Source organism: Carcharodon carcharias, chromosome 4 (genome assembly GCF_017639515.1).
Source record: "Carcharodon carcharias isolate sCarCar2 chromosome 4, sCarCar2.pri, whole genome shotgun sequence".
NCBI classification, from domain to species: domain Eukaryota; kingdom Metazoa; phylum Chordata; class Chondrichthyes; order Lamniformes; family Lamnidae; genus Carcharodon; species Carcharodon carcharias.
In genome coordinates, this window is record NC_054470.1 from 194369530 (window position 1) to 194381514 (window position 11985).

The 11985-nt window shown below is 56.0% G+C and overlaps 1 protein-coding gene across 1 annotated transcript in view; it reads right to left on the minus strand.

The window, feature by feature from the left end:
• phf24 (PHD finger protein 24) overlaps nucleotides 1-11665 on the minus strand; it is a 124830-nt gene extending 113165 nt beyond the window's left edge. Inside the window, exon 1 of the mRNA XM_041185366.1 lies at nucleotides 11297-11665. Coding sequence (XP_041041300.1) covers nucleotides 11297-11665 — 369 coding nt within the window. The remainder of the gene's footprint in view (nucleotides 1-11296) is intronic.
• Between the last annotated feature and the right edge of the window lie 320 nt (nucleotides 11666-11985).

Sequence of the window (11985 nt, forward strand, 5' to 3'; positions counted from 1 at the left end):
ATAGATGTTAAGGTAACTGGCCTATAGTTGCCTGTTTTTTGTCTCCCTCCCTTTTTGAATAAAGGTGACACATTGGCAGTTTTCCAATCTTCTGGGACTTTTCCAGAATCTGAGGATTCTTGGAAAATTACTACCAGTGCATCCACTATCTCTGTAGCTACTTCCTTTAATATCCTAGGATGCAACCCATCAGGTCCAGGGAAATTATTGGCTTTTAGCCCCATTAGTTTCCCTAGTACTTTGTCTCTAGTGATAGTTATTGTATTTATTTCCTCCCCCACTTCTGACCCTTGATTATTTAGTATTTTTGGAATGCTATTAGTGTCTTCTACCATGAAGACTGATGCAAAGTATTTATTCAACTCCTCTGCCATTTCCTGGTTCCCCGTTATTATTTCCCCAGCCCCATTCTCTAAGGGGCCTATGTTCACTTTGGCCTCTCTCTTCCTATTTATATATTTAAATAAGCTCTTTCTGTCTGTTTTTACATTTCTTGCTAGTTTACCCTCAAAGAAACTGCCCAGTGGTGAAGGGCTTTGGGTGCCATTGGCCCAAAGTCATCCGATCCCCCACAACCACACTACATTCATCACACGTCATGCCTCACATTACTCCCATACTCTATCCTAAAATGTCATTTTAATGAGAATTAATGAATGTTCAGTGTGCCCATTGTCTCCTTAGGGAGTGGGTCCCATGGATTTTTATCTTCCTGCATTCTTTCATGGGGATGTGAGCGACCCTGGCAAGGCCAGCGTTTAGTGCCCATCCCCAACTGCCCTTGAACTGAGGGCAGTTAAGAGTCAACCTCATTGCTCTGGGTTTGGAGTCACCTGTAGGCCAGAGCAGGTAAGGACAGATTTCCTTTCCTAAAGGACATCCGTGAACCCGGTGGATCTTTTTACAACAATTGATGATGATACCAAGATTAACTTAACTCAGATTCCAGGTTTATTCATTGAATTTAAATTCCACCAGCTACTGTGGTGGGATTTGAACTCGGGTCCCCAGAGCATCAGCCTGGGCCTCTGGATTACTAGCCCAGTGACATTATCACTACGGCAACAGCTCCCCCAGGTTGGTTGTCCACTCACTGAAATTTTTCCACAGATTAACTTTGAATCTTTCTCCCTCATTGGCTGGCTGTGTCCTCTGATTGGACTGCTCAGGACAGGGTGATCAAGTTATCAATTTAGAATCTTAAATACAGGAGACATATCACCGCCCCCCCCAGCCTTCACTTCTCTAGTGCGAACATGCCCAATTTACAGAATCTAATACATCGGTTCCCAAACTGTGGATCGTGACCCCAATTGGGGGGTTGCAGTAATAGTGAATGGGGTCACAAGCCTCCCCACCCCCAGCTCTTCCGAGCCTGCACTCCGCAACAAGACCCAGGCGGCAACCAACCCTGCCATTGCCTTACTCATCTCTTGGTCTCTCTGGACCATGGGCTCCCACCCATGGTCACTTCACTGAGTTTCGAAGCCCAAGCCTGGCCCTGCCTCCACTGTTGAGCTATAGCCTGCCTGAACCTTACCACGTCACCCCTGGCACTGCAGAATGAGCTGGGCTCCAACATCACCAACCTGCTGCTTTCTGGCCAAGGTCCATGAGCTTAAACAGCTCAGGTGAAGTAATGGGCTGGTGAGTACATAAAATAATAACATTTTTACAAAGTACTTTAAAAACACAGAGTTTCATATTTATATGATATATATTGTCCTATATTATGCAAACCTGAGTAATTATATACTGAATGTTAATGTGCTGCTGTTTTGTTCTTGTTGACACCTAGAGTCTCATTAATTTTAAGTGTTACTTTGAGGTCCTGCTGGAAAATAGTTTGTAAAAGCGCTGGTCTGATCTAATCCTTCAATCATTCTGGTTGCCCTGATCTATATCCTTTTAATAGCTGCAATATCCTTTCCCCACTGAGGATAAAAGCTAAACACAGGATTCTAAGTGCAAGCACACCAATAATTTATTAAGTAGTAGGATTGCTTCGCTTTGTTGGCTCAATATTGAATCCTTTAATACCTCCCGACATCTAACTTGCTCTATTCGCTGCCATCGAACACTGAAGCAGTGGTCTCAATTTATTATCCATCAGGTCCCCGGAACTCTTTCATTTGGCATGCACACTATTTTCTTTCCATATGAGTAACAGTTCCTTGCTGGATTTTTGTGTCCCCATTGTGAAACGCTTTGCTTTTCTCTGCATTGAATTTCTGCCTTGTTCCCAAATTTATTCAGATTTTCCTGTAGTTTATCCTGTTTCACTTTTCTCTGACATACAAATTTCAGTGACATGAACTTAAAGGGCAGACGTAACTTGACCAATGCATGAAAACGCAATAAGAAGATATTAGTCTGCAGTGTCAAGGAGCTTGGAAACACAGAGCTGTATTGTGACACTGCCATTGGTGGTGGGAGGCTACAATTACAGTGTGACATGTTTACATAGACAATATGGTAGATTATAAATATATTACACTGCTGAAGAAGTGGTTGAGAGGAATTTGATAGGAGGTTTTAAAATTATAAAGGACCAGGACAGAGTAGATAGGGATAATTTGCTCCCATTGGTGGAATCAGAGGGCATCAATTTAAGGTGAATGGAAAAAGAACGAACATGAGGAAAACCTCTTTTCCGCAGCGAGGGTCTGGAATGCACTGCCTGAGAGTGAGGTGGAGGCAGCTTCAGTCATGGCTTTCAAAAGGGAATTTGATCGTTACCTGATGTAAAAATTTGCAGAGCTACCAGGGAAAGGCAGAGGTGGGGGACTAGGTGAATTGCTCTTGCTGAGAGCCAGCAGGAGCACAATAGGCTGGATGGCCTCATTCTGTGCTGTAACCATCTTCTGATTCCAAATAGGGACATGCATGTTGTCACCTGTGGCTCAGTGGGTAGAGCTCTTGCCTCCCAGTTTGAAGGTTGTGGGTTCAAGAGCCACTTGTGAGACTTAATCACATAACCTAGGGTGACACTCAAGTGCTGTCCTGAGGGAGTGCAACACTGTTAGAGAAGCAGCTCTTCAGATGGAGAAGGCCCAGCCTGCCCTCTCACATGACCATAAAAGATCCCAGGGTGCTACTGGAAGAAATACAGACGAGTTCCCCCTCAGACAACATGGCTCGGGGAGGGGAGTGGGGTGAGTCAGCTTCACGCTGTCTCTACTGCTGGGGGGGGTGGGGGTTGAGCACTATGAGCTCATTTTATTCAACCCAAAATCTCTACAGAGAGAAACAGAGTTAAAATTTCAGGTCAACGACCTTTCCTCGGAACCTGGAAGGGTTACAGAGGTGACAGGCTTTGCACAACCACAGCAGGAGAGGAAAGGGCGGGGTGGGGAAAGAGCAAAAGGGAAGGCCTGTGAACACAGCAGAGATTAAGTGACTAAAGGAATGGTGGGGTGCAAGGCAAAAGGAGGTGGTAATGGGACAAGTAAAGAAACAAAATGGGTCTAGAGGGGATGTGGATGGCAAAAGCAGAATCCTCATCAACTATGTTGTTCAAATACATTTAAAAAACACAATAAGACACAGGCCAGAATTTTACAGGCATGTGGGCTTGGTGGGAGCTGGTGGGAGTGGGTGGGAGAGGGTGGGAGTGGGTGGGAGTGAGTGGGAGTGGGTGGGAGTGGGTGGGAGTGGGTGGGAGTGGGTGGGAGTGGGTGGGAGTGAGTGGGAGTGAGTGGGAGTGGGTGGGAGTGGGTGGGAGCTGGTGGGAGTGGGTGGGAGTGGGTGGGAGGGGGTGGGAGTGGGTGGGAGTGGGTGGGAGCTGGTGGGAGTGGGTGGGAGTGGGTGGGAGGGGGTGGGAGTGAGTGGGAGTGGGTGGGAGTGAGTGGGAGGGGGTGGGAGGGGGTGGGAGTGGGTGGGAGTGGGTGGGAGGGGGTGGGAGGGGGTGGGAGTGGGTGGGAGTGGGTGGGAGTGGGTGGGAGGGGGTGGGAATAAGTGGGAATGGGTGGGAGTGGGTGGGAGTGGGTGGGAGTGGGTGGGAGGGGGTGGGAGTGGGTGGGAGTGGGTGGGAGGGGGTGGGAGGGGGTGGGAGTGGGTGGGAGTGGGTGGGAGAGGGTGGGAGTGGGTGGGAGTGGGTGGGAGAGGATGGGAGTGGGTGGGAGTGGGTGGGAGGGGGTGGGAGTGGGTGGGAGGGGGTGGGAGTGGGTGGGATGGGGTGGGAGTGGGTGGGAGTGGGTGGGAGGGGGTGGGAGTGGGTGGGAGGGGGTGGGAGTGGGTGGGAGTGGGTGGGAGGGGGTGGGAGGGGGTGGGAGTGGGTGGGAGTGGGTGGGAGAGGATGGGAGTGGGTGGGAGTGGGTGGGAGGGGGTGGGAGGGGGTGGGAGGGGGTGGGAGGGGGTGGGAGTGGGTGGGAGGGGGTGGGAGTGGGTGGGAGTGGGTGGGAGGGGGTGGGAGTGGGTGGGAGGGGGTGGGAGGGGGTGGGAGGGGGTGGGAGTGGGTGGGAGTGGGTGGGAGCGGGTGGGAGTGGGTGGGAGTGGGTGGGAGTGGGTGGGAGGTGGGTGGAGTGGGTGGGAGTGAGGGGGAGTGGGTGGGAGAGGGTGGGAGAGGGTGGGAGGGGTGGGAGGGGTGGGAGTGGGTGGGAGGGGGTGGGAGTGGGTGGGAGTGGGTGGGAGAGGGTGGGAGGGGGTGGGAGTGGGTGGGAGAGGATGGGAGTGGGTGGGAGTGGGTGGGAGTGGGTGGGAGGGGTGGGAGGGGGTGGGAGGGGGTGGGAGTGGGTGGGAGTGGGTGGGAGGGGGTGGGAGGGGGTGGGAGTGGGTGGGAGTGGGTGGGAGTGGGTGGGAGTGGGTGGGAAAGGAATGGGTGGGAGTGGGTGGGAGTGGGTGGGAGTGGGTGGGATGGGGTGGGAATGGGTGGGAGTGGGTGGGAGGGGGTGGGAGCGGGTGGGAGCGGGTGGGAGTGAGTGGGAGTGGGTGGGAGGGGGTGGGAGTGGGTGGGAGTGAGTGGGAGTGGGTGGGAGGGGGTGGGAGGGGGTGGGAGTGGGTGGGAGTGGGTGGGAGGGGGTGGGAGTGGGTGGGAGTGAGTGGGAGTGGGTGGGAGGGGGTGGGAGTGGGTGGGAGTGGGTGGGAGTGGGTGGGAGGGGGTGGGAGTGGGTGGGAGTGGGTGGGAGTGGGTGGGAGTGAGTGGGAGTGGGTGGGAGGGGGTGGGAGTGGGTGGGAGTGGGTGGGAGTGGGTGGGAGGGGGTGGGAGTGGGTGGGAGTGGGTGGGAGTGGGTGGGAGCTGGTGGGAGTGGGTGGAGTGGGTGGGAGGGGGTGGGAGGGGGTGGGAGTGGGTGGGAGTGGGTGGGAGTGGTTGGGAGTGGGTGGGAGGGGGTGGGAGGGGGTGGGAGTGGGTGGGAGTGGGTGGGAGAGGATGGGAGTGGGTGGGAGTGGGTGGGAGTGGGTGGGAGGGGGTGGGAGTGGGTGGGAGTGGGTGGGAGTGGGTGGGAGCTGGTGGGAGTGGGTGGGAGTGGGTGGGAGGGGGTGGGAGGGGGTGGGAGTGGGTGGGAGTGGGTGGGAGTGGGTGGGAGGGGGTGGGAGGGGGTGGGAGGGGGTGGGAGTGGGTGGGAGTGGGTGGGAGGGGGTGGGAGAGGGTGGGAGTGGGTGGGAGGGGGTGGGAGTGGGTGGGAGTGGGTGGGAGGGGGTGGGAGAGGGTGGGAGTGGGTGGGAGTGGGTGGGAGTGGGTGGGAGGGGGTGGGAGTGGGTGGGAGTGGGTGGGAGCGGGTGGGAGAGGGTGGGAGTGGGTGGGAGGGGGTGGGAGAGGGTGGGAGGGGGTGGGAGGGGGTGGGAGTGGGTGGGAGTGGGTGGGAGGGGGTGGGAGTGGGTGGGAGTGGGTGGGAGTGGGTGGGAGTGGGTGGGAGGGGGTGGGAGTGGGTGGGAGCGGGTGGGAGTGGGAGTGGGTGGGAGAGGGTGGGAGGGGGTGGGAGTGGGTGGGAGTGAGTGGGAGGGGGTGGGAGAGGGTGGGAGTGGGTGGGAGTGGGTGGGAGTGGGTGGGAGTGGGTGGGCTTGGCAGGAGTGGGTGGGAGTGGGTGGGAGGGGGTGGGAGCCGGTGGGAGTGGGTGGGAGGGGGTGGGAGTGGGTGGGAGGGGGTGGGAGGGGGTGGGAGTGGGTGGGAGTGGGTGGGAGCGGGTGGGAGAGGGTGGGAGGGGGTGGGAGTGGGTGGGAGGGGGTGGGAGTGGGTGGGAGTGGGTGGGAGGGGGTGGGAGTGGGTGGGAGGGGGTGGGAGTGGGTGGGAGTGGGTGGGAGTGGGTGGGAGCGGGTGGGAGTGGGAGTGGGTGGGAGAGGGTGGGAGGGGGTGGGAGTGGGTGGGAGTGAGTGGGAGGGGGTGGGAGAGGGTGGGAGTGGGTGGGAGTGGGTGGGAGTGGGTGGGAGTGGGTGGGCTTGGCAGGAGTGGGTGGGAGTGGGTGGGAGGGGGTGGGAGCCGGTGGGAGTGGGTGGGAGGGGGTGGGAGTGGGTGGGAGGGGGTGGGAGCCGGTGGGCTTGGCAGGAGCGGTTGGGCTTGGCAGGAGCTGGTGGGAGTGGGTGGGAGCGGGTGGGAGTGGGTGGGAGTGGGTGGGAGTGGGTGGGAGTGGGTGGGAGGGGGTGGGAGGGGGTGGGAGGGGGTGGGAGTGGGTGGGAGTGGGTGGGAGCTGGTGGGAGTGGGTGGGAGTGGGTGGGAGGGGGTGGGAGTGGGTGGGAGTGGGTGGGAGTGGGTGGGAGGGGGTGGGAGTGGGTGGGAGTGGGTGGGAGGGGGTGGGAGTGGGTGGGCTTGGCAGGAGCTGGCGGGAGCTGGTGGGAGCCGGTGGGCTTGGCAGGAGCGGTTGGGCTTGGCAGGAGCTGGTGGGAGTGGGTGGGAGTGGGTGGGAGCGGGCTGGAGCCGGTGGGAGTGGTTAGGAAGATGACTGCCACCCACAATTGGCTCCGCGCCGCCATTTTACACAGGTGAGCCAATTAAGGCCCACCCAGCGTAAGACCGGGTGGTGAATTCGGAAGCAGCCGCGGCAGCCCATACGAAGGCTGCCAGTGAAGCAGACGCACCTCGCCATGGAGCTAGGTGCTGAACACGGCCGGCGGGAGGGCAGGTCAGCGGGACAGTCGGCCCCGTGTTTCTCTGACGAGGGTCTCGCTGTCCTCCTGGAGGAAGGGGGAGCATGCAGAGAGATCCTTATCCCCAGGGACAGGAGGAGGAGGCCCCCCACCACCTCACTAAAAGGGCCTGGGAGGAGGTGGCATCCAGGGTCAGTTGTCATGATGCGGTGAGGCACACATGGGTGAAGTGCTGGAAGCGCTTCAATGATCTCCTGTGATCAGGAAGGGTGAGTACCATGTTGGACGGTGTTAAGAGCTGCCCATCCCCCCCCTTGGACCTCACAGGTCTTACAGTGTGAGTGGCAAATGTCAATGAGGCAGCCTCTGGGTAAGGGGGTGAGCCCTGGCTGCTTGGACTGAGTGTCTTGTGGCTCCAGGGTGACGAATCGGCTGAGCCCCCCGAGGTGTTCCTCAGATGGGGTTGGCCAGACTGCAATGGCAAAGCAGGTACAGGGTGGACTGATCAATGCTGCCCTGTCCTTTCAGGAGAAGACATCCCACAACAATGCTGAGAGGTTGTGGACTGGCAGGGGGACCACCCCACCTACTCATCTTGACCCAATATGAGCAGGAGGCCATGGAGCTGGAGAGGCGCCATGGGCCTAGGTCAACCGGCCGTGGTGAGGTTGGGGTGCCACAGGGAGGTAAGAGTGCTGTGCACTGAGGTCAGAATGTCTGTCATTGCAGCCATTCCACTGTAGTCTCTACATTGATGTGAGCCTTGAGCCTGGAATCCCCATTGATAATGGAAAGACGAGGGCACCCTGATACATATCTGTCTCATCCGGGTACCAGGCAGGCACAGTAACAGTGTAATGATTTCATCTAATGACATGTCCTTGTTCTTCCTTTCAAGCTCACCAGCAGCCCATCGGGGTGAGAACCTGAAGGCCCACCACTGACCCCAGAGAACGACACCCAACACAACACACCTGCGCCACACCCTCTCTGCCAAGCAGGCACCAGCTCAGATACCAGCACCTCGGTGGGCATTAGATTGGCGGCGAGTATCTCAGTGCCCAGCAGTGAGGGCACTTCACACTCTTCTGAGGTTCAGGCGGAGGCAGAGAGTGCCCAGGGTGCCAGCAGTCAGAGGGCTGCTGGAGACCAGGAACATGCTCAGTCAGTGGCTGATGGGCCTCTGGAGTCATCCCCAAAGCAGCAGATGCTGGAAGTCCAGCAGGGTGTGCAGGAGGATCTGGCAGGGATACATGAGGGAATGTGTGTCATGTTCTAGGTGTGGAGGAGTCCCTGTGGAGCATGAACAATGCAATGACCCTCATGGCCGAGCACTCTGCTCCTCCATGGAGAGAGTGGCAACTCTCATGGAGAGGCTCCTCCAGGAGCTGATTCAGGGGTTCCTGGCGATACGCTTGGACCTGCAGCCCTCACACCGGCAATGACCTCAGGTGGTCACTGTCAGTGTGGGAGATGGATTGGGCACCCAGCATCGCAGCTCGTTGCCCATCCATCACTGGTGAGCAGGGAGGAGCACAGCAACTTCACATTGGCGCACGAGCTGCATGTCGTCTCTGTGGGCTCCTCTCAGGGCGCTCCGGATGAGGGCAGCAGCTCCTCTGTCCCTCTGCCAGTGACCATGGCATCCGATGAGGCTGCAGTGACTGGAGAGATGCCAGCTGTGGCACTGGCCGCTCCCTCCCAGGTGGGGCCAGCACGGGCTCCACTGGCCAGAGGACGTCCACCAAGGTCATCGAGGCCAACAGGACAGCAGAGTGAGCAGCTGTCCCCAATGCCGGTGCCAACGATGGGGGGGCACCTAGATGTAGCACCGGCAAACATAAACTTAAAGCACCTTTAAGCACAACACGGGCTTATCACTGGTGATATTTTCCCCCCATTTTATGGTAAATATTACTTGGTGAGATGGATAACACCTTTCAATTTAATTTGTATTATATTTGCCAGTTATCACAACATTAAATGTGTTTTTGTACAAGTCTCTGGGTGCTTCATTTGTTCTGAAGGTGCAGGGTAACCTATGATGTTTTGAGTGGCTTGTTTCTCATTAAACTTTATTGAAATAGCACATAGTGCATGTTGTTCACCAAGTAAATGTTCCTGTCCGGGATCGAGAATGGAGCCTGCAGCCCTGGCATGTGGTGGTTGTTTTTATTTGGCAGGCTAGCTGAAGGGGCGTTGGATCAAAGCATCCCGGGTGTCCCTGCCTCCCTGGAGGTTACCCAGGTCAGCATCTATGTCCTTAGCTTTCTCCTGACTGTGATCATCCTCGGACTCACTACTGGTCTCATCGTCTGCTGCCAGAGCAGCTGTGTCAATATCTGCTTCCTCCACAGAGTCCCCTCTTTCCAGCGCCAGATTGCGGAGGGTGCAGCATGCAACCACTATCAGTGACACACAATCTGGGGGGTACTGGAGAGCGCCCCCTGAGCAGTCCAGGCATCGGAAGAGCATCTTGAGAAGATTGATGGTTCTCTCTATTACAGCCCTTGTGGAGGCTCCTGTTGTACCGCTGCTCGGCCTCTGTTCTTGGATGGTGGAGAGGGGTCATGAGCCACCTTCTGAGGGGACAGCCCTTGTCACCCAGCAGCCATCCATCCAGCCTCGGCACCTGGGAGTGTCTGAGGATGTAGGTGTAGTGGGACCTGCCTGGGTACCTTGCACAGATTTGTAGAATCAGCATCCTGTGGTCACACACTATCTGCACGTTCATGGAGTGGAAGCCCTTCCTGTTGATGAAGGCACTGGGCTCACCTGCTGGTGCCTTGATGGCCACATGTGTACAGTCTATAGCACCCTGGACACGGGGGAAGCCAGCAATGGCCACGAAGCCTCTGGCTCACTGTGTCTGACTTGCCTGGTCCCAATGGAAGTGGATGAAGGTCAATGCCCATCTGAACAGAGTGTCTGTAAACTGACACAACTGTGGACAGCTGATTGGGAGACACCACAAAGATCACCCACCAACCCCTGGAAGGAGCCAGAGGCATAGAAGTTGAGGGCAACTGTGACCTTCAGAGCCACTGGCATGGGGTGTCCACCCACACAGTTAGCGGAGATCTCAGGCCCTATTATCTGACAGATATAGTTGACTATCTCCCTTGACAGTCGGAGCCTCCTTCGGTACTGCACCTCAGACATATTGAGGTAGCTGCTTCACCGCCTGTAAACCCTGGCAGCAGGATAGTGGCATCTTCTACGGCCCCTTCTACCTTGGACTAGCTCTTGGCCCTGCACCCCTTGTGCCTGCGCCTGGCCTCCCAAAGGTGGCTCCCCTGGAGGCTGAATATGGACTCCTGACCTCCTCCTCATTCTAGTCCTCCTTTCCTCCTCAGAGGAGGTGCCTCCAGTTGAGAGTTCAGCTCCCATTCCCAGGCTAAGGGAAGGCTTCCTGAAACCTGCAGGGCCGGAAAAGATTCCTCACTGCAGAGTGCTGACCTGAAGGTTGTGAGTCCAGAAAGAGCAGCTGGGATGTGTTTTGAACAACTGCAGATCACACAGGCAAGTTAGCAAAACTTTCAAAAATAAATAATTGTCTGTGGACACTCGTGACCCCACTGAGCCCTCTTATCCCGCCCGTGGATGAGGTTATTACAAACGTGTCCTACCCGCCTGCCCATCGAGCCCGTGCGCTGACCCAAAGATTGCACGTGCGCCGGAAAATCGGCCTCGATTGAACACTCAGGGGCCTTAAGTGGCCCGTTAATTAATGGCGGGAGCCCGTTGGATATCACCGCGCGCCCACCCAGCGAAATATCGCAATGGCGCGTGGTGACATCGGGGACGCTCGCCCAACATCACCGCACATCATTTTACACATCGGACATGCGGGACCCGCCCCTCCGGACAACAACGGGAAAATTCTGCCCATAAAAATCACCGAAAAACACACATAAACATCACAAAAAATATATAAAAATCAAAACACATAAACATCACAAAAAAGATTCATAAAAATCACAAAAATCACAATAACAAACAAAAAAAATCGCAAAAAACAATGCGTAAAAATTGCAAAAAATAACATAAAAATCACAACAAAAATGTATAAAAATGTTGAAAGAAATAAAGGGTGGGGGCCGAAGTTAAAGCCTTAAATTGTTGAACTCAGTATCGAGTCTGGAACGTAGTAGAGCGTCTAACTGAAAGATGAGGTGCTATTCCGCTCAGCTTACACTGATTGGAACAGTGTCGCAGATCGAGGACAGAGAGGTCATAGTGAAAGTAGATTGGACAATTAAACATCAAATCCTACCTCGTCTTTCTCCTGCAGGTTAATATCAAGTGATTCATCATCTCCGAGCTGCCTCTTTGGCCTAGTGAAGGCTGGTGGAGTGGCTTGGTCATTCCACTCGAGGTCCTCTGGCTCGACCCCTTTGCCATCTCTCAGCCTCTCCCAAGCTGCCTGGTTCCTCTTTGCCTCCTCTGTCCTGGTCTGAGATCCTCCAGCGGCCTCCTTGTCCTCACCTTGGCCAGCTTCCTCGACTTCAGTCTTGCCCCGGGGCGGCTCGGCCTTGTTCTTGGTTAACCCTTTGTCCTTCAGTCCGTCTTTGAAGGCCGACACCACCACGCTGGCCTTCTGCACCTGCTCCACAGTCTGCTTCTTGGACATCAGAACCCCCATCGCTCAACGGTCAACACAGAGATCTTCCACACTTTCCCAACGTATCAGCATCTGCTGGAGACTAAAGGAATCACTCAGTCACACCATGATCCAGCTAATGCTCATGCGTATTAATAAGGTTATTTCAGCCACCTGTTAATTAAAGAGAAAAGAGAATAACAGTTCAATCCAAGTCACAAGAATCAGAGAGCGGAATTTTACACCCGCATCGGGGTGGGGGTGGGGCTGCAAAACGCAGCGAGCCGTTCAAAATTCCATTGGCTTGGGTGGGACTGGAAAATCCCACTGGCAGGAGGGGCCGTAAAATTCCGCCCACAGAA